The sequence below is a fragment of the Scyliorhinus torazame genome, chromosome 25, assembly GCF_047496885.1.
Source record: "Scyliorhinus torazame isolate Kashiwa2021f chromosome 25, sScyTor2.1, whole genome shotgun sequence".
In the NCBI taxonomy this organism is placed as follows: domain Eukaryota; kingdom Metazoa; phylum Chordata; class Chondrichthyes; order Carcharhiniformes; family Scyliorhinidae; genus Scyliorhinus; species Scyliorhinus torazame.
Window position 1 is genome coordinate 45,735,022 of NC_092731.1, and position 23,128 is coordinate 45,758,149.

The 23,128-nt window shown below is 48.8% G+C and overlaps 1 protein-coding gene across 1 annotated transcript in view; it reads right to left on the reverse strand.

Moving 5' to 3' along the window:
- Positions 1-3,100: 3,100 nt before the first annotated feature.
- LOC140402565 (acidic phospholipase A2 E-like) overlaps positions 3,101-23,128 on the reverse strand; it is a 69,997-nt gene continuing 49,969 nt past the window's right edge. Inside the window, exons 3-4 of the mRNA XM_072490416.1 lie at positions 17,229-17,332; positions 3,101-3,485 (exon numbers count right to left, since the gene is read on the reverse strand). Of these exons, the coding sequence (XP_072346517.1) occupies positions 3,334-3,485; positions 17,229-17,332 (256 nt within the window). The 3' untranslated portion in view covers positions 3,101-3,333. The remainder of the gene's footprint in view (positions 3,486-17,228; positions 17,333-23,128) is intronic.

Genomic DNA, 23,128 nt, shown 5'->3' on the forward strand with positions numbered 1-23,128 from the left:
ATGAATCTGTACTTTATTAATATATTTATGTGCCACCGCACTATATATTAACCAACAGAACTTGAGACTGAGCTTCTTGGGTGAAGTAAAGTATAGCTTTATTTGTATCAGTTTTAAAGTCTACTGATCAACTCAAATTTTGTGTGAGTACAGACTCGGACGTTGGAGCAAGGGTCTATCTCGTTGATTCTGAAAAAGTATAAGGACCCATACAGAGTGTGGCCGTATTGCCCCATCTTCCTGTTCAATGTACATGCCAAGTTATTCGCCAAGGTATCGGCTTTATGGTCGGAGCCTTTCCTTCCGGAGGTGGTAGGGGAAGATCAGACGGGGTTTGTGATGGGGCGGAAGTTGTCTTCGAATGTGGTGCTGCGCTGCCTGAGGTGTTGTCTTTCAGACGAGGTGTTGGACTGAGGTCCTGTCCATTCTCAGGTGAACGTAAAAGATCCGATAGCCACATTTAGAATTGGGGAGGGGATGGTCATTAACAGCAGTGACTGGCCAATGGGGACAGTTGCATAGTGACCACTGTTACCAGACAAGTAATCCAGACGTCTGGACTAATGCTCCAGAGACTCGAGTTCAGTTTCCACCACAGCAGCTTGGGGGAGTTTAAATTCAATTAACTAATAAATCTGGAATAAAAAACGAGCTCGATGTCCAGCAACACTCAATGTGTTGGATGAGAACAAGGTTGGTCTCAGTTGTGATGCCCTCCAGGTTGCATAACTCTCATTTGCGTGTAAAAATAACTGGTGCTTGGGGAAGGTCTTCTGCTCCAAGTGTGTCTGGACCCCAGCAAAAGTCAGGAAGCCGGAGGTCCAACGTGACGATCTTCTTCCCATTCCGAGTATTTTCTAACAGTGCAAATGCAGACATTGCTGACTTTGTATTTCCAGAATTGTCTGTGTTTTTGGGTTGTGTGAACTCCAGCTGGCATTTGTGACATGATTGCACAGGGAACCAAAGAACTGGAATCGAGTTAGATTATTAAAAGAACTCCTGGGTATATTCTCAAGTAATTGAATTGAGTGGTTAGGAAGTAATTCAGCTTCGGAGAAAATAGATCGAAGTTACAATGTGAACAGACTGAATGAGAAACATTACCTGAGAAAGGACGTACTGGCAGTGGAGGGTGTGCAGGGGAGATTCACTCGCTTAATCCCAGAGTTGAAGGGGTTGGATTACGAGGAGAGGTTGAGTAGACTGGGACTGTACTCGTTGGAATTTAGAAGGCTGCTGCGGGAACTTATAGAAACATATAAAAGGGAATAGATAGGATAGATGCGGGCAGGTTGTTTCCACTGGCGGGTGAAAGCAGAACTGGGGGCATAGTCTCAAAGTAAGGGGAAGTAGATTTAGGACTGAGTTTAGGAGGAACTTCTTCACTCAAAGGGTTGTGAATCTATGGAATTCCTTGCCCAGTGAAACAGTTGAGGCTCCTTCATTAAATGTTTTTAAGATAAAGATAGATTGTTTTTTGAAGAATAAAGGGATTAAGGGTTATGGTGTTCGGGGCGGAAAGTGGAGCTGAGTCCACAAAAGATCAGCCGTGATCTCATTGAATGGTGGAGCAGGCTCGAGGGGCCAGATGGCCGACTCCTGCTCCGAGTTCTGATGATCTTATAACTAAGTCCCCACGCCCGCCGGAAAACGGGCGAACATCACTCCTCGCAGGTCCGGGGTGATTCTCCGTTTTTCAGGGAGCTAACAGCGCCCCGGTGTGCGTCCCGCTGCTCTGTCTGCCGGCAGGACACTGCTAGCCAGACCGCACGGCCGCGCACGTGCACGGCAGCCACAAGCTGGTCCGCGCTTGCGTGTGGCGACCCACCTCGGGCACGGGCGCCGCCGACATGGCAGAGCCACACAGCGAGCCCGCACGGAGGAAGGTAGGTCCCAGATCGCGATGGCCCAGCGATCGGTGGCCCCCGATCGCGGGCCTGGCCACCGCTGAGGTCTCCGCCGGAGTCAGATACCCCCGTCCCCCCCACCAAGACCATGGGTCCCCTCTCCCGCGGGGTGGTTCCACATGTAAACCACACCGGCAGGAGTTCGGCCGGTCGACCATTGAGAATCGCCGCGGGGGCCTGTTCCAGTGGCCCCGACCGGCGCTGCGTCGACCGCGCTGCGCGCGGGGGACTGGCGGGTCCGCGGAGAATCGGGCAGCACGGTAGCATGGTGGGTAGCACAATTGCTTCACAGCTCCAGGGTCCCAGGTTCGATTCCCCGCTGGGTCACTGTCTGTGCGGAGTCTGCACATCCTCCCCGTGTCTGCGTGGGTTTCCTCCGGGTGCTCCGGTTTCCTCCCACAGTCCAAAGATGTGCAGGTTAGGTGGATTGGCCATGATAAATTGCCCTTAGTGTCCAAAATTGCTACTAGTGGGGTTACTGGGTTATGGGGATAGGGTGGAGGTGTTGACCTTGGGTCGGGTGCTCTTTCCAACAGCCGGTGCAGACTCGATGGGCCGAATGGCCTCCTTCTGCACTGTAAATTCTATGATCCATGATCTATGATCGCCGTCGCTCCGGATTTCCGGTGGGAACAGCTATTCTCTGCCCCCGCGCTGGCCGCCATTCCGCCACGGAGCGTCAAAGAACAAAGAACAAAGAAATGTACAGCACAGGAACAGGCCCTTCGGCCCTCCAAGCCCGTGCCGACCATGCTGCCCGACTAAACTACAATCTTCTACACTCCCTGGGTCCGTATCCCTCTATTCCCATCCTATTCATGTATTTGTCAAGATGCCCCTTAAATGTCCCTATCGTCCCTGCTTCCACCACCTCCTCCGGCAGCGGGTTTCAGGCAAATCGGAGAATCCTGCCCCATATCTCTCCCAATTTTTATTGACACAATGTCGAAATTACCCCACGTGTTGCAGTGTTTGGCTCTATGAATTTGGCAGTTTCAGACTGTGACCCCAGAGAGCAGAGACGTGACGGCTGCTGCTGCTGTTACACCAGCAGGTGGCAGTGTCGCACCACAAAGTACAAAGAGAACAGCAGGATCCCATACTGTCTGTGAAAGGTCAGAATGTCTGTGCAGAAACTAATTGGACACGCCCCCTGTATCAATAATGAATAAACACTCCCACTCCCAGCATTGCATGCTTCAATCAGTGTATTTTATTTCACCAGAATTGTAAAGTACATTTGAAATGAATTAAAGGTAAAACAGCAACAAAAGCGAGATCTGAGAGAGACTCAGTGAGCAATTAGAAATCAGGGAGACGGCGAGAGAGAAATCCCATCAATCACACCCGGAATATTCTATTGGAGAGATTCTTGTCAGTGTGACTCTCGGTCACATCTCCATCGCTTCATTGCGAGCTGGAGCTATGGGACGGTCTTACACAGGCTTTGGTCATAATCCACAAACTTTGGGTTGTATTTATCGTTATTCTCCTTGAGGCACAGGGCACCTGCAATGTCACAGTCACACAACTTCTTAAGACACTCTGCGGAGTCAGACATCACCGAGAAATCATCTGAAAAATAGGAGAGAACAACCAAATATACATTGTGTAAAATATGCACTGTAATGTACACATGGAAACACACACTGGGATATACACACATTAATGGACACACTGATGTGCTGGGTGGGGTTAAGAATGTGAGATTCTGCAATGTTGTAAAATCTTCATTGTTTTTTGGTCCATTTAAAAAACATTTTTTCAATAAATTTAGAGTCCCCAATTATTATTTTGTTCCAATAAAGGGGCAATTTACTGTGGCCAATCCACCAATCCGGCACATCCTTTGGGTTGTGGGGGCGAAACCCACCCAGACACGGGGAGAATGTGCAAACTCCACACGGAAAGTGATCCAGGTTCTTAATGTTGTGGGTGATTCACAATGGTTGGGCCCAATAATGTTCTTGAAGTTTCCTGAACGACGGGGCAGCTAACGTCTCAGAATGTCTCTGATGTGCGAATGGCCGTCCTCAAGTTCTGGATGGTCATTAATTTTTAATCTAATGCTTTGGTGCTGAGGGGGTGGGTGGGGTCTGTTAATAGTTTAATAAACGTGTTAAAGCTATCTCCATGTCTGAACCTTCCTTTGTCAGAGTGCACATCAAGGAAGCAGCTTCTGCTACAACAAGAGCAGAATAAAACATGGTACCAGTGAGTAACTGTTTAAATCCATATAGTTACAACTCAGCAAACAGTGACAGCCAGCAACAACACCCAGGCAAGATGATCGAGATTCCGGTTCCACAGCGCCTCAGGTGCAATCTCAGTGCAAACTGGCGAGCATTCAGGCAAAGGTTTGAGATCTTCCTGGTAGCAGCCGACCTACAAGACGTGGCCGATGCTGAAAAGACAGAGCTTCTGCTCACAATCGCGGTGCAAATGCAGAACAAATCGTTAAAACCTTCAAGTCCACCAGGGGACAAGCAAAGAGAGACTTCCAGGCAGTCCTGGACAAATTCGAACAATACTGCGAGGAAACCACAAACAAACCAACAGAAAACGGTCAGAGAGGCGCCAATACTCACCACGAGGTCCCGGAGCAACGAACGACAATTTGGATCGGCGGCCATCTTGGAAAAGGTACTGCACATGAGCAGTTGAGAGAAATTCGCAAAGTAAAGGAACAGCGATCTGCGCATGCGCAATCGCTTCCTACGCATTACGTCACATGCTTCGTGACATCAGAGGCCCCGGACCACACCCACTTAAAGGAGAAATGTCCCAAAACAAGAAAAAAAATGTTTAAAGCCTCAAAACAAGATTCTTTCACCTGGAACGACAACACAATGCCTGAAATTCGACCAGTAACTGAAAGTAATCTCCGCAGAACCCTGCAGCAAGCAGGTAGCACCGCCCAAAGACATGATACAGTCCTTGAAGACTATGACTCAGACCTTGAACTCTTCTTTGGACATCGCGAGCCCAATGCCAGCTCCGGCACAAAATGGGATGATATGGTCCCAGAAAACTGCGACTCAGATGATGATTTCATCATTAGCGATGGCGACCCCAGTAACAAATCCAAACCGCAACGAGATGTGTTCTACAGTGAAGAATCCGACACAGAAGCGAATGTGTTTGAGGATTTGAGGATCTTCAGTCCAGCACATATGACATCCCGACTCGTGAGAGCAGGATTATGCTGCGGCCTGACACCAAGAGACAGAGAGCGGTACATAGAACATAGAACATAGAACATAGAAAATACAGCACAGAACAGGCCCTTTGGCCCACGATATTGTGCCGAACCTTTGTCCTAGATTAATTATAGTACATGCCCACAGAGAGCGGTCCACGCACCGCAAAGGGTCCCCGACTCCACACAGAGAGTGGTCCACGCACCGCGAAGGGTCCCCGACTCCACACAGAGAGTGGTCCACGCACCGCGCTGAGTCCCCGACTCCACACAGAGAGTGGTCCACACACCACAAAGGGCCCCAGCCTCCACACAGAGAGTGGTCCACGCACTGCGAAGGGTCCCAGCCTCCACACAGAGAGTGGTCCACGCACCACAAAGGGTCCCAGCCTCCACACAGAAAGCGATGAAAGACTCCACAACGAGACAACTGTACGTCTCCACACAGAAAGTGTCTCCAGTGACACAAGCCTCCACAGCAAGCTCGTGGACAGCCTCCACGATAGAGGCAACTCAAGACTCCAGAGCGCAGTCCTTGCATGCGCAAGACCATGAGGGTCTAGCAACCTCCTCTGAACAACCAGCAGCAGACGATGCAAGTCTGCTATGCTCAAGTGTACAGCAAGCAGACTCTGACAGTCTACCACACTCCAGTGACCAAGAAGAAGACTCTGACATTCTACCACGCTCCAGTGACCAAGAAGAAGACTCTGACAGTCTACCCAGCTCAAGTGAACGACAAGAACACACTCAGGCTCTACCCACTGTATGTGCGACTTCCCATGCAAGATGTGCAACGTGACAGACCTCAGCTCGAATTTACAGAGGCACTCGACAATCACAGTGAGGCTACTGGTGACTCCGGTGACACCACGTTACGTCAAACCTCATTCGCTCGAGCCTCTCCACAAGCAAATGCATTCCTGACTGTTTTGACTCCGGACGGGGAGCATCAAGAGACCTCAGAAGATGCAAGTGAACCTGAAATGACTCCGGACGGGGAGCATCAAGAAGCCAAAACTGACTCAGGTGAAACAGCCCAGACTCCGGACGGGGAGCATCGAGAAGCCAAAACTGACTCAGGTGAAACAGCCCAGACTCCAGACGGGGAGCATCGACAAACCAAAGCTGATACAAGTAAGCCGGACATGATTCCAGACGGGGAGTGCCGCGAACGCAGTGACGGCACGCTCAACGAGAGCTGTTCCTGTTGTTTTTTTTTTTTAATTTATTTTTTAAGGCGGGAACCGGAAGTTCGACCCGCGGACTTCTGGGAAGCGGCGTGCAGGGGCTGCCGGTAGGTGAGTATTTAGGTTTAAAATAACTTACCTTGCAAGAGCAGCACTTGGAGTTTCGGCGGGAGCGGAGTGCAGGGGCTGCCGGTGGGTGAGTATTTAGGTTTGAAACACTTACCTGGTCCCATTTCTGTTCCTCTTTGCTGTTGTATTATTTATTTATTTTTTTAAAATTTTTAAGGCGGGAACCGGAAGTTCGACCCGCGGACTTCTGGGAAGGTTTCCCCCCCTCCCCTCACCAATAAATTCTGGTGGAGAGGAAACCCGAGACACTACACGTGTAGTGTCTCCCACCCGCCCTCCTCCTCTAACCTAATAATAAAATAGTACAAAGTCTTACAACACCAGGTTAAAATCCAACAGGTTTGTTTCGATGTCACTAGCTTTCGGAGCGCTGCTCCTTCCTCAGGCGAATCCATGAGGAAGGGATTCACCTGAGCAAGGAGCAGCGCTCCGAAAGCTAGTGACATCGAAACAAACCTGTTGGACTTTAACCTGGTGTTGTAAGTCTTCGTACTGTGCTCACCCCAGTCCAACGCCCACATCTCCACATCACATCTAATAATAAAACCCATTGGTGTGAGGTAAGTACCATATTATATTATTATTATTTTATTTTAAAATTTATTTGTTAGCCTGATCTTGGTTGGAAGTTAGAGGGATGGCAGGGAAGGGAGTGCAATGTTCCTCCTGCAGGATGTTTGAGGTGAGGGATGCCGTTAGTGTCCCTGCTGATTTTACCTGCAGGAAGTGCTGCCATCTCCAGCTCCTCCAAGACCGAGTTAGGGAACTGGAGCTGGAGTTGGAAGGACTTCGGATCATTCGGGAGGCAGAGGGGGTCATAGATAGCAGCTTCAGGGTATAAGTTACACCCAAGATTGGAGATAGGTGGGTAACTGTAAGAGGGACTGGGAAGAAACAGTCAGTGCAGGGATCCCCTGCGGTCGTTCCCCTGAGTAACAAGTATACCGCTTTGGATACTTGTGGGGGGGGGGGGGGACTTACCAGGGGTAAGCCATGGGGTACGGGCCTCTGGCACGGAGTCTGTCCCTGTTGCTCAGAAGGGAAGGGGGGAGAGGAGCAGAGCATTAGTAATTGGGGACTCTATAGTCAGGGGCACAGATAGGAGATTTTGTGGGAGCGTGAGAGACTCACGTTTGGTATGCTGCCTCCCAGGTGCAAGGGTACGTGCTGTCTCGGATCGTGTTTTCCGGGTCCTTAAGGGGGAGGGGGAGCAGCCCCAAGTCGTGGTCCACATTGGCACTAACGACATAGGTAGGAAAGGGGACAAGGATATCAGGCAGGCTTTCAGGGAGCTAGGATGGAAGCTCAGAACTAGAACAAACAGAGTTGTTATCTCTGGGTTGTTGCCCGTGCCACGTGATAATGAGATGAGGAATAGGGAGAGAGAGCAATTAAACATGTGGCTACAGGGATGGTGCAGGCGGGAGAGATTCAGATTTCTGGATAACTGGGGCTCTTTCTGGGGAAGGTGGGACCTCTACAGACAGGATGGTCTACATCTGAACCTGAGGGGCACAAATATCCTGGGGGGGGAGATTTGTTAGTGCTCTTTGGGGGGGTTTAAACTAATGCAGCAGGGGCATGGGAACCTGGATTGTAGTTTTAGGGTACGGGAGAATGAGAGTATAGAGGTCAGGAGCACAGATTTGACGTCGCAGGAGGGGCCCAGTGTTCAGGTAGGTGGTTTGAAGTGTGTCTACTTCAATGCCAGGAGTATACGAAATAAGGTAGGGGAACTGGCAGCATGGGTTGGTACCTGGGACTTCGATGTTGTGGCCATTTCGGAGACATGGATAGAGCAGGGACAGGAATGGATGTTGCAGGTTCCGGGGTTTAGGTGTTTTAGTAAGCTCAGAGAAGGAGGCAAAAGAGGGGGAGGTGTGGCGCTGCTAGTCAAGAGCAGTATTACGGTGGCGGAGAGGATGCTAGAGGGGGACTCATCTTCCGAGGTAGTATGGGCTGAGGTTAGAAACATGAAAGGTGAGGTCACCCTGTTGGGAGTTTTCTATAGGCCTCCAAATAGTTGTAGGGATGTAGAGGAAAGGATGGCGAGGATGATCCTGGATAAGAGGTAAAGTAACAGGGTAGTTATTATGGGAGACTTTAACTTTCCAAATATTGACTGGAAAAGATATAGTTCGAGTACATTAGATGGGTCGTTTTTTGCACAATGTGTGCAGGCGGGTTTCCTGAAACAATATGTTGACAGGCCAACAAGAGGCAAGGCCACGTTGGATTTGGTTTTGGGTCATGAACCAGGCCAGGTGTTGGATTGGGAGGTAGGAGAGCACTTTGGGGACAGTGACCACAATTCGGTGACGTTTACGTTAGTGATGGAAAGGGATAAGTATACACCGCAGGGCAAGAGTTATAGCTGGGGAAAGGACAATTATGATGCCATTAGACGTGACTTGCGAGGGATAGGTTGGAGAAGTAGGCTGCAAGTGTTGGGCACACTGGATAAGTGGAGCTTGTTCAAGGAACAGCTACTGCGTGTTCTTGATAAGTACGTACCGGTCAGGCAGGGAGGAAGGCGTAGAGCGAGGGAACCGTGGTTTACCAAAGAAGTGGAATCTCTTGTTAAGAGGAAGAAGGAGGCCTATGTGAAGTTGAGGTGTGAAGTTTCAGTTGGGACGATGGATAGTTACAAGGTAGCGAGGAAGGATCTAAAGAGAGAGCTAAGATGAGCAAGGAGGGGACATGAGAAGTATTTGGCAGGTAGGATCAAGGAAAACCCAAAAGTTTTCGAGAGGTATGTCAGGCATAAGCGAATGACTAGGGTAAGAGTAGGGCCAGTCAAGGATAGGGATGGGAAGTTGTGTGTGGAGTCTGAAGAGATAGGCGAGATACTAAATGAATATTTTTTGTCAGTATTCACTCAGGAAAAAGATAATGTTGTGGAGGAGAATGCTGAGACCTAGGCTAATAGAATAGATAGCATTGAGGTACGTAGGGAAGAGGTGTTGGCAATTCTGGACAGGCTGAAAATAGATAAGTCCCCGGGGCCTGATGGGATTTATCCTAGGATTCTCTGGGAGGCCAGGGAAGAGATTGCTGGGCCTTTGGCTTTGATTTTTATGTCATCATTGGCTACAGGAATAGTGCCAGAGGACTGGAGGATAGCAAATGTGGTCCCTTTGTTCAAAAAGGGGAGTAGAGACAACCCCGGCAACTATAGACCGGTGAGCCTCACGTCTGTAGTGGGTAAAGTCTTGGAGGGGATTATAAGAGACAAGATTTATAATCATCTAGATAGGAATAATATGATCAGGGATAGTCAGCATGGCTTTGTGAAGGGTAGGTCATGCCTCACAAACCTTATCGAGTTCTTTGAGAAGGTGACTGAACAGGTAGACGAGGGTAGAGCAGTTGATGTGGTGTATATGGATTTCAGTAAAGCATTTGATAAGGTTCCCCATGGTAGGGTATTGCAGAAAATACGGAGGCTGGGGATTGAGGGTGATTTAGAGATGTGGATCAGAAATTGGCTAGCTGAAAGAAGACAGAGGGTGGTGGTTGATGGGAAATGTTCAGAATGGAGTTCAGTTACAAGTGGCGTACCACAAGAATCTGTTCTGGGGCCGTTGCTGTTTGTCATTTTTATCAATGACCTAGAGGAGGGCGCAGAAGGGTGGGTGAGTAAATTTGCAGACGATACTAAAGTCGGTGGTGTTGTCGATAGTGTGGAAGGAAGTAGCAGGTTACAGAGGGACATAGAAAAGCTGCAGAGCTGGGCTGAGAGGTGGCAAATGGAGTTTAATGTAGAGAAGTGTGAGGTGATTCTCTATGGAAGGAATAACAGGAATGCGGAATATTTGGCTAATGGTAAAGTTCTTGGAAGTGTGGATGAGCAGAGGGATCTAGTTGTCCATGTACATAGATCCCTGACAGTTGCCACCCAGGTTGATAGGGTTGTGAAGAAGGCCTATGGAGTGTTGGCCTTTATTGGTAGAGGGATTGAGTTCCGGAGTCATGAGGTCATGTTGCAGCCGTACAAAAGTCTGGTACGGCCGCATTTGGAGTATTGCGTACAGTTCTGGTCACCGCATTGTAGGAAGGACGTGGAGGCTTTCGAGCGCGTGCAGAGGAGATTTACCAGGATGTTGCCTGGTATGGAAGGAAAATCTTATGAGGAAAGGCTGATGGACTTGAGGTTGTTTTCGTTGGAGAGAAGAAGGTTAAGTGGAGACTTAATAGAGGCATACAAAATGATCAGGGGGTTAGATAGGGTGGACAGTGAGAGCCTTCTCCCGTGGATGGAAATGGCTGGCACGAGGGGACATAGCTTTAAACTGAGGGGTAATAGATATAGGACGGAGGTCAGAGGTAGGTTCTTTACGCAAAGAGTGGTGAGGCCGTGGAATGCCCTACCTGCTACAGTAGTGAACTCGCCAACATTGAGGGCATTTAAAAGTTTATTGGATAAGCATATGGATGATAATGGCATAGTGTAGGTTAGATGGCCTTTGTTTCGGTGCAACGTCGTGGGCCGAAGGGCCTGTACTGCGCTGTATCGTTCTATGTTCTATGAGACAGCTGATGCCACAAAGCACGCTAACACGAGTAACTGTGTGAAGGACTCGTATTACACACAGAGTGTGGTCCTTGAGCGCAGCAAACACGACAAGAAAACCAACCAACACAACAACAACATCAAAGACATCAACAAGAAGCGCACCAGAGGCAACAACGTCGACAACAAGCACGACACAAACAACAATGGCACTACGACTGGTACGACTCTGCCCATGAGGAACACTGTTACTGCTCAGCTCAGTACAATGACAGACCGTGGCAGGACGATGCATCTTACCAGTTCACATTTGCTGCCCTACCAACTGGCAACCTGGCATTCAGGACAGATGCCATCAAGAATTGCCACCACAAGCATCGGAAAAAAAAACAACAGACTCCAAATCAATCAATGAGGTGATTTGAACAATTGGACACCTCCTGATGACCAAACACCAGGACACTGACGGCATTCACAAGGGAATGACAACGTCACCATTGACACTTCTATACCAGACCATAATAATTAATGAACTTTGGACTCAACTTTTATTTTGCATTGTCTTATCCTCAAAGTCATCACAACTATTATTTGGTCTTGTATACTATTGTACAGTCATCACAGTCATCATAACTTGACATAGCATACGTTTTTAAGAAAAAGATAGATACCTTTCTGAAGAATAAAGGGATTCGGGGATATGGTGTACGGGCCGGAAAGTGGAGCTGAGTCCACAAAGATCAGCCATGTTCTCATTGAATGGCGGAGCAGGCTCGAGGGGCCAGATGGCCGACTCCTGCTCCTAGTTCTTATGTTCTTATGTTCTTATCTACCTATTTTGTTAAATTTTGTTTAACACTGTACAGAAAATATGTAACACAAAAAAAGTGGGAATGTGGTGATATACATCACTGTAAGTACACAAAGGGTTAATGTACATACACTACACCTAGCTAGACACTAGAGGGAGCACCAGAGACATGACACACAGACAGTCAACGAATAGGTCAGTAAACTAGGACACGTCCAATGGGCATTCACGATACACATAGAGGTGACACGACCACAGGAGGGCATTACACCAGCCCATATATAAAGACACAGCACACATGATCTTCCTCTTTCCAGTGGAGACTCTCAGTGAGTACAGACACAGGATTGATTGAACATCACTCCCACCACGTGGATTGTAGCAGACTGGTTCGTCAGTCTGAGTAGCTACAGAAGGATGAACAGTAGAGTCGAATCCAAGTAGGAGAATTGTTAATAGTTTAATAAACATGTTAAAGCTATCTCCAAGTCTGAACCTTCCTTTGTCAGAGTGCACATTAAGGAACCAGCTTATGCTACGACAAGAGCAGAACAAAACAGAGTCCAAAGCTGTGGAGAGTCGTTAACGTGGGTGAGGAAGGGGTGGCCTGGAATCATCGGCTTTGGATTCTGTCCTTGGTGTTGTCAGGATTCCCCAATATTGTGAAATTCCCTAATGCTGTCAGTGATGTGGGCTGCGTTCCTTTAATGTATTGGGGGTCCCTAACATTGTGGGGGGGGGGGGTCCCTAACAGGGTGATTTCTATGGGTGACATAATGAGAGTCCCACCACAGCGAGAAGCAGCAAACTATCTCAAACCTCGATATCGCCACAAATGTTCCCCACCTCGAATCTGGGGAATTGTGAAATCTCACTGAGCAATATTTCCAAATTGAAACCAAATTCGTTAAAGAAAATTCACTGCGAGGCAAGTTGTTGTGTTCTGCTTCTTCGTGTAGCTTAAGCTGCTTCCTTGATGTAAACTCTGACAAAGGAAGGTTCAGACTTGGAGAGAGGTTTAACACATTGATTGAACAGTTAACAATTCTCCTACTTGAGTTTGACTGATCTTGCAATATTAACTCAATCTAACTAACCAGTCTGCTCTAATCCATGCGGGGGGTGTGATGCTTCCTGATCTGCCCCTGTCTCTCTGAGTGTCGCCTATGGAAAGAGAAAGAGCATGTGTGCCCTGTCCTTTTATATGGGTAGCCCCCTTGTGGTAGCGTAAACTCTGGGGTGTGCCTTGACTGCCCAATTGGTCGTGTCCTATCTTACTGACCTATTGGTTGAATGTCTGTGTGTCATGATGTCTCTGGTGCTCCCTCTAGTGTTTACCTAGTTGCAGTGTACCTACATTAATCCCTTGTGTATTTACAGTGATGCATATCACCACACAGGTGATGTGTGATCCACAGCAACCACATCTTCAGTAAGTGTCCACAGCTCGACTCAGAGTGAATGAGCTGGACCCGGAGCTTCAGACAGGGCAATGACATCAGGGAGAGAGAATGCTCCCTGGACACTGTGTCACACCCCTTCGCTCAGCTGCTTCATTGGGTCCGTGATCAGGGACAGACGGTATGACTCCACGTGAGGATCCAGGGGGGAGTAATGGAAGACACTCAGCCCTTGCACTTGTCCGAGAGATTGGAGGTTTTTGCAGCCTGTGTGGACGAGAGCGAGGGCTGCAGGGAGGATGAGCAGACTGACCACCGCACCTGGGGACAGGGACACAGACAAGTGGGAGGAAGGTAAAGGGATGGGATTGTAGCAGGGGACAGTGTTGTTAGAGGATAGACAGTGTTCTCAGCATCGAGAGAGTGTGAGACCCGAGGGCCGTGTTGCCAGCCCGGTGCCAGGGTTAATAACTCCTGGGGGAAGAATTCAGTTGTTGTTGTATCGGTGGGTACCAACCACACAGATAGGACTAAGAAAGAGATTCTGATCAGGGAGGATGAGCAGCTCGGGACACAATTAAAAAACAGAACCACAAAGGTAAGAATCTGTGAGCCACAGACAAATTGACATTGGGTAAATAAGATCAGGGAGTTGAGTGCGTGGCTCAGAGATTGGTGTGGGAGCAATGGGTCACCATTCATGGGGCACTGGCATCAGTACTGAGGACAGAGAGAGCTGTCCCGTTGGGGTGGGTTTCACTTGCACGGCGCTGGGAGCTGGGTCCTGGCAAATCACATGACCAGGGCTGTGGAGCAGACTTTAAACAAAATGGTGGGAGGTGGATTAGTAATAAATTTCATAGAATTTCTATAGAATTTACAGTGCAGAAGGAGGCTATTCGACCCATCGAGTCTGCACCGGCCCTTAGAAAGAGCACTGTTTTGTTCCCAGTGTGGTAGGTAACATGTGCTTCTCAATCCTTGGTTAGTGATGAGGTATTCTGAATCCTGATGAAGAAGATTCAACCTCTTCCAGTGGTAACAAAAGGTTTATTGAGTAACTGCAACAATATTTACATGAGTTCTTTACTTTAAATTTGATACTAGTGATAAGGTTAACAAGATCTAACTATAGTAACTGTACGTAACTCCACTGGAACTAGTCTGCTGTTGCTTTGATCACAGTGCACCCAAGAGAGAGAGAGAGAGACAATGTGGCTGCCTTTTATACCCCTGTTGGTCCGGCCCTCTAGTGATCATGTGGTGCTACTGATGACACATTAACCCCTTGTGTACATGCACACATAGAGGTACCACATCCCCCTTTTTTTCTTGTTACATATTTTCTGTATGTTGTAAAGAAAATTGAACAAAACATAATGGATGCAGTTTGCAAATGCATGACATAAAATCAACGAGTTAGTCCGTCAAATGTTGATACATTCAGTCTCCTAAGTTTTTTTGTTGCTTGCGTGAAATAGGCCGACAAATGATGTTATGTGCAAGTTGTGATGATCTTGGCGATTATACAAAGTCAATTAATATTTATGAGTCCAGTGTTAATAAAAAAAAATTGTGAGTCCAAACTTTATGAGTTTGTTCGGTCGAGTTGCTTTCGTCTTCTGTTGTTGAAGTGGTGATGTTGGTGTTGTTATTTCTTTGTGAACGTCACCAGTGTTCCTGTGTTTAAGTAACCAAGAAGTCATCAATGAGGTATTTGAATGGTCGAATCTCTTTGTTGTCTGATTTATGCTTTTTCTTTCTCTGCTTGTGGTCGCGATTCTGTGTTACATCTTTGTTGTCTGACCTGGACCTTTTCCTGTGTTTGTGGAGCTGATTCTGTATGTCATCTTTCTTGACAGCTGGTTTACTTGTTTGTTGTGGAGCAAATGTGAATTTGTGAGATTTGAAATCTTGGGCAGATTCTCAGACCGCCCGCAGGATCGGAGAATCCCCGGGGGCGGCGTGAATCCCGCCCCGCCGCTCCGACGCCGGCTGTCGTATTCTCCGGCGCCGGTTTTCGGGTGGCGGCTGGGTTTACGGCCCGCGAGTCGGGGGCCATTGGCAGCGGCCCCCCCGGCAATTCTCCGGGCCCTGATGGGCCGAGCGGCCGTCATTTCCTGGCCTGTCCCGCCGGTGTGAAATGGACATGGTCCATCACGGTGGGACCCGGCTTGGAGGCCGGCTAGGTGAGTCCTTGAGGTGGGGGGGGTGCAGGAGGATCCGGCCCGGGGGGTCCCTCAAGGTGGCCTGGCCAGTGATCGGGTCCCACCCATCTGCGGGTGGGCCTGTGCCGTGGGGGCGCTCCTTCCGTCCGTGCCTGCCCCTGTAGGGCTCGGCATTGTCGGCGCGGAGAGGAACCTCCCTGCGCCTGTGCAGGAACACACCGGCCAGTCTGCGCAGGCGCGGAACCACGCAGGCGGTTCTGCACATTCGTCAACTCGCGCTGGCCCCTCGCCGCCAGTTGGCGCAGCGCCAAACCTTCCGGCGTCGACCGAGACCCCGGAAATGCAGAGGATTCGCGACCCACACCGACCAACCTTCGCGACCCACACCGAGCGACCTTCGGGACCCACACCGAGCGACCTTCGCGACCCACACCGAGCGACCTTCACGACCCACACCGAGCGACCTTCGGGACCCACACCGAGCGACCTTCGCGACCCACACCGAGCGACCTTCGCGACCCACACCGAGCGACCTTCGCGACCCACACCGAGCGACCTTCGCGACCCACACCGAGCGACCTTCGCGACCCACACCGACCAACCTTCGCGACCCACACCGAGCGACCTTCGCGACCCACACCGACCAACCTTCGCGACCCACACCGAGCGACCTTCGGGACCTACGCTGTGAGGCCTCTGCCCTGAGATGGACAGAGAACCAGGGAGGCCTCCAAAGGCCACGGTGCAGGAATCCTCTGGTTGGGGTGAGCTCGGCTGATCATCTGCCCTCTGCAGTGGGGCAGCGCTTCTGAGGAGTGCCAACACCTGGTGGGCATCGGATTTATCTTGGCCACGCCCATTGATTAACAAGGGGATTACCAAGGTGTTCTGGGGAGAAGGCAGGAGAATGGGGATGAGAAACATCTCAGCCATGATTGAATGGCGGAGCAGACTTGATGGGCCGAATGGCCTAATCCTGCTCCTCAGTCTGTATCCCCTTGATGATGCAGCTGAGGTATGAGGGTGTCCGGGGGGGGGGGCGGCCTGGGGGGGCTCCCAGATGACCATAGGCCTTCTGAGGGTTTAAAGGACACAGGCAGCAGGGGTCTCTTTCATTAGGGGGCCTCTGGTGAGGGGTGTCTGGTGCGGGTCTCTTTCATTAGGGGGCCTCTGGTGAGGGGTGTCTGGTGGGGGTCTCTTTCATTAGGGGGCCTCTGGTGAGGGGTGTCTGGTGGGGGTGGGGTGGGCAGGTCTTGCATTGTGGGGGGTGGGGAGGGTGACCCTCCATTGGACTTTGGGGGTAACTCCCGTAAAGAGTGACCCCCTTGGCCCACTGTGAGGCCCACCACATCAGGGCCACGCTGGTCAAGACCTGCACTAATTCCTGCCCCCGTGATTCCCGGCCCAGAGGACCGGAGAATCCCGACGATTCGGAGAATATGGGGCAAATAAATCTTAATGACCCATTCACATTCTCCCGCTGGTGCCCGTCGGCGATCCCGTTTTCTGCCCGCGCTGGATTCGCCGCTGCCCGCCGCTGGTAGCGGATTTCCCGATGCGACGGAGAATCCGGCCCTTAGTCTCCCAAACGGAAAGTTCCGGGCCTGGTCTCTTGAGCATTCCCAATTTTAATCGGTTCACCATTGGTGGCCGTGTCTTCAGGTGTCTGGGCCCCAAGCTCCGAAATTCCCTCCCTCCACCTTTCCGCCTCTATTGAGACATTCCTTAAAACATCTTTAACAAAAGCTTTTGGTCAGTCACTTTGGATGTTTCATTACTCTGAAGGCACCACATAAATATAAGTTGTTGTTGTACTTTACTGATGTTGAACTATTGAGGGAAGGGAGAGGTCAGGGGGTCAGAGCAACTTCCCGAGGTCAACATCGGTTTTGTTTGGTGTTAACTTACCGCACTTGGGAATTCCATTTTCACAAGTTGAAGGGTACCACAAGTATACGGGACATTCCATCATTCCAGCTTCTCCATAACAGTCATCGTGAACTTGACAGCATCTGAGTGGGTGACAAACAAGAGATATCATTTCAGATGTAAGTTTTTCACGGAGAGACTGAAACTCAGTCAGGGGCTTAATGATTTCAAACAAGCCTCAGATTGGGTTCCCAACTCTGAAGAATTGTCCTGGAGTTTTCAGGAAGTAAAGATGAATCCTCAGGGAACTCATTTCACATAACTGAGGGGATAAGGTCACTGCAGCAACATGGTCTTCTCCGATTTTATTTCAACGCATTTGTTCATTGGAGAGAAACTGGGGGTGGGAGGGAAAAGCTGTTTCTGAAAAAACACCCAATCAGATGACAAAGAGTCTGTTCACTTTCCAATTGGTTTGGAAAGGTGGGCACCCCGAGAGTGGACATGTCTGACCAATGGCAGCATGGAGGTGGGATGTTTGAGGTGACACTCCAGGAACATGAGAAAAGCAGACTGTTAGATTTGGCAAGAACATTGCAGTTAACATTACCTGACAAAATGTGAAAAGATGAGGAAATTAGGGTGGTGGTTCAGCATTTAAAGTTGACTGAGATCGAGTTTGACTCATTGGAAATGGCAAAACATCAGTTGCAAAATAAACAAATGGAACATCAGAAAGAATTAAAGCGGCTGGAATACGGGAGTGAGAGAGAGGAAAAAGAAAGAGAAATAGAGAGAGGCCTCGCCCATAACAGCGGAGTCCACACGTTTTCCCCGTGTCTGCGTGGGTTTCCACCGGCTGCTCCGGTTTCCTCCCAGAAGTCCTGAAAGACGTGCTGTTAGGTAATTTTGACATTCTGAATTCTCCCTCTGCGTACCTCACAGGTGCCGGAATGTGCGACTATTGGCTTTTCACATTAACTTAATTGTATTGTTAATGATGTGGAGATGCCGGCGTTGGACTGGGGTGAGCACAGTAAGAAGTCTTACAACACCAGGTTAAAGTCCAACAGGTTTGTTTCGATGTCACTAGCTTTCAGAGCGCTGCTCCTTCCTCAGGTGAATGAAGAGGTATGTTCCAGAAACACATATATAGACAAATTCAAAGATGCCAAACAATGCTAGGAATGCGACCATTAGCAGGTGATTAAATCTTTACAGATCCAGAGGTGGGGTAACCCCAGGTTAAAGAGGTGTGAATTGCATCAAGCCAGGACAGTTGGTAGGATTTCGCAGGCCAGGTGGTGGGGGATGAATGTAATGCGACATGAATCCCAGGTCCCGGTTGAGGCCGCACTCATGTGTGTGGAACTTGGCTATGAGTTTCTGCTCGGCGATTCTGCGTTGTCGCACGTCCTGAAGACTGCCTTGGAGAACGCTTACCCAGAGATCAGAGGCTGAATGCCCGTAACTGCTGAAGTGTTCCCCGACTGGAAGGGAACATTCCTGCCTGGTGATTGTAGCGCGATGGCCGTTCATTCGTTGTCGCAGCATCTGCATGGTCTCGCCAATGTACCACGCTTCGGGACATCCTTTCCTGCAGCGTATGAGGTAGACAACATTGGCCGAGTCGCACGAGTATGTACCGCGTACCTGGTGGGTGGTGTTCTCACGTGTAATAGTGGTATCCATGTCGATGATCTGGCACGTCTTGCAGAGATTGCCATGGCAGGGTTGTGTGGTGTCGTGGTCACTGTTCTGAAGACTGGGTAGTTTGCTGCAAACAATGGTTCGTTTGAGGTTGCGCGGTTGTTTGAAGGCAAGTAGTGGGGGTGTGGGGATGACCTTGGCAAGATGTTCATCGTCATCAATGACGTGTTGAAGGCTGTGAATAAGATGATGTAGTTTCTCCGCTCTGGGGAAGTACTGGACGACGAAGGGTATTCTGTCGGTTGTGTCCCATGTTTGTCTTCTGAGGAGGTCGGTCCGGTTTTTCGCTGTGGTGCGTTGGAACTGTCGATCGATGAGTCGATGGCCATATCCCGTTCGTACGAGGGCATCTTTCAACGTCTGTAGATGTCTGTTACGCTCCTCCTCGTCTGAGCAGATCCTGTGTATACGGAGCGCTTGTCCATAGGGGATGGCTTCTTTAATGTGTTTAGGATGGAAGCTGGAGAAGTGGAGCATCATGAGGTTATCCGTGGGTTTGCGGTAAAGCGAAGTGCTGAGGTGACCGTCCTTGACGGAGACGAGTGTGTCCAAGAATGCAACTGATTTTGGAGAGTAGTCCATGGTAAGTCTGATGGTTGGATGGAACTTATTAATGTCATCGTGTAGTCGTTTCAGTGATTCTTCGCCGTGGGTCCAATGGAAAAAAATGTCATCAATGTATCTGGTGTATAACGTCGGTTGTATAAGACAAGTTTGAACAGGACCTACTTACCGCACAGGACCTTCAACCGACATGGAGCACTGCCCACAATAAACATGGAGCACTGTCCACAACAAACATGGAGCCCAGCCCACAATAAACATGGAGAACTGCCCACAATAAACATGGAGCACTGCCCACAATAAACATGGAGAACTGCCCACAATAAACATGGAGCACTGTCCACAATAAACATGGAGAACTGCCCACAATAAACATGGAGCACTGCCCACAATAAACATGGAACACTGCCCACAATAAACATGGAGCACTGTCCACAACAAACATGGAGCACTGCCCACAATAAACATGGAGAACTGCCCACAATAAACATGGAGCACTGTCCACAATAAACATGGAGAACTGCCCACAATAAACATGGAGCACTGCCCACAATAAACATGGAGCACTGCCCACAATAAACATGGAGAACTGCCCACAATAAACATGGAGCACTGCCCACAATAAACATGGAGCACTGCCCACAATAAACATGGAGCACTGTCCACAACAAACATGGAGCACTGCCCACAATGAACATGGAGCACTGCCCACAATAAACATGGAGCACAGCCCACAATAAACATGGGGCTCTGCCCACAATAAACATGGAGCACTGCCCACAATAAACATGGAGCACTGTCCACAACAAACATGGAGCACTGCCCACAATAAACATGGAGCACTGCCCACAATAAACATGGAGCACTGCCCACAATAAACATGGAGCACTGCCCACAATGAACATGGAGCACTGCCCACAATAAACATGGAGCACAGCCCACAATAAACATGGAGCACTGCCCACAATAAACATGGAGCCCTGCCCACAAGAAACATGGAGCACTGCCCACAATAAACATGGAGCACTGCCCACAATAAACATGGAGCCCTGCCCACAATAAACATGGAGCACTGTCCACAATAAACATGGAGCACTGCCCCCAATAAACATGGAGCCCTGCCCACAATAAACATGGAGCACTGCCCACAATAAACATGGACCCCTGCCCACAATAAACATGGAGCACTGTCCACAATAAACATGGAGCCCTGCCCACAATAAACATGGAGCACAGCCCACAACAAACATGGAGCACTGCCCGCATCAAAGATGGAGCACTGCCCACAAGAAACGTGGCAATAACCTGCCCATGACAAATATAGAGGCTCCCAATTACTGACACTGCTGTCTGATGTATTTGCTCTTTTCCAGTTACAAACCAAAATTGTACATCTGTTTTAACTTGCTGCTTTGTATTCTGATAGTGGGAGATTCCCAGGATTTCTAAGTAACAGCAGGTGTCCAGTTAAATTGGGTCATTCATTCAGGTGACCAGCTTTTCAAAAGTCAAAAGTCGGACACAGTGAGAATCCTTGGGGAGCTCCGAGATGATGCTCATGTTGAGTGACCAATGGCAGGAGTCTGGGGAAGGGGCAGTTCAGATTAGGAGACCATGTGATGACATCTCCCAGAATATGTCCAATCAGATTAGCTTAACCCTTTAAAGACTCCCAATTATTGAAGACAGCGGTTATGAGCGACAGACTTCTATTTCAATGGACCCAATCTTCCGAGGAATGACGATCACTGATCATCGGATTGCCAGTCCTCTCACACTTACTTCCCTCGCTGCTGGTCTGTGATGTGGAGAGATGCCAACAGCGTGGGTTCAATTCCCGTACCGGCTGAGATTATCCATGAAGGCCCCGCCTTCTCAACCTTGACCCTCTCCTGAGGTGTGGTGACTCTCAGGTTAAATCACCAACAGTCAACTCTCTCCCTCAAAGGGGAAAGCAGTCTATGGCCATCCGGGATTATGGCGACTTTACCTTTTTCACTTACCTTGAACAGGAGCTCAATTTTTCTCAGCTGGATCTCTGAACAGGGTCTCCCGGGAAATACTGAGCATAACTGCTCCTGGAGTCGGTGCCTCACAGAGCAGGAACAACGGGGTAGTTACCCTGAGTAGCCCCTGTAAATTACCCCCAGCAAACCCTATAAATTAACCCGGGTAACCCCTGTAAATTACCCCCAGCAAACCCTCTAAATTACCTCAGTAACGCCTATACATTACCCCCAGTAACTCCTATAAATTACACCCAGTAATTCCTATAAATTACCCCCAGTAACTCCTATAAATTACCCCCAGTAACTCCTATAAATTACCCCCAGTAACTCCTGTAAATTACCCCAATAACTCCTAGAAATTACCCCAGTAACCCCTATAAATTACCCCAGTAACTCCTGTAAATTATCCCAATAACTCCTATAAATTACCCCCAGTAACTCCTATAATTACCCCCAGTAACTCCTATACATTACCCCCAGTAACTCCTGTAAATTACCCCAATAACTCCTATAAATTACCCCAGTAACCCCTATAAATTACCCCAGTAACTCCTGTAAATTATCCCAATAACTCCGATAAATTACCCCCAGTAACTCCTATAATTACCCCCAGTATCTCCTATAAATTACCCCCAGTAACTCTTATAAATTACCCCCAGTAACTCCTGTAAATTACCCCAATAACTCCTATAAATTGCCCCCAGTAACCCCTGTAAATTACCCCTCGTAACCCATGTAAATTACCCCCAGTAACTCCTATAATTACCCCCAGTATCTCCTATAAATTACCCCCAGTAACTCCTATAAATTACCCCCAGTAACTCCTATAAATTACCCCAATAACTCCTATAAATTACCCCCAGTAACTACTATAAATTACCCCCAGTAACTCCTATAAATTACGCCTAGTAACCCCTATAAATTACCTCCAGTAACTCCTATAAATTACCCCCAGTAACTCCTATAAATTACCCCAGTAACTCCTATAAATTACCCCCAGTAACTCCTATACATTACCCTAGTAACTCCAAAATATTAACCCCCAGGAACCCCTATAAATTACCCCAGTAACTCCCATAAATTACCCCAGTAATTCCTATAAATTAACCGCCAGTAACCCCTATAAATTACCCCCAGCAACTCCGATAAATTACCTCCAGTAACCGTACAACTAGGGATTAATGGGTCCTTTTCAAATTGGCAGGCAGTAACCAGTGGGGTACCACAGGAATCGATGCTGGGACCCCAGCGATTCACAATATATATTAATGATTTGGATGAGGGAACAAAATGTAACATCTCAAAGTTGGCAGATGATACTAAATTAATTGGGAGGGTAAATTGTGGCGAGGATGCAGGGATCCTACAGCAAGATCTGGACAGGTTGGGCGAGTGGGCAAACCAATGGCAGATGCAGTATAATTTGGATAAGTGTGAGGTTATTCATTTTGGAACAAAAACAGGAAGACAGATTACTACCCGAATGTTTGTAAATTGGGAGAGGGGAGTGTGCAGCGGGACCTGGGTGTCCTTGTGCACCATTCGCTGAAGGTAAGCATGCAGGTGCAGCAGGCAGTAAAGAAGGCGAAGGGTATGTTGGCCTTCATTGCGAGAGGTTTTGAGTATAGAAGCGGGGATGTGTTGCTGCAATTGTAC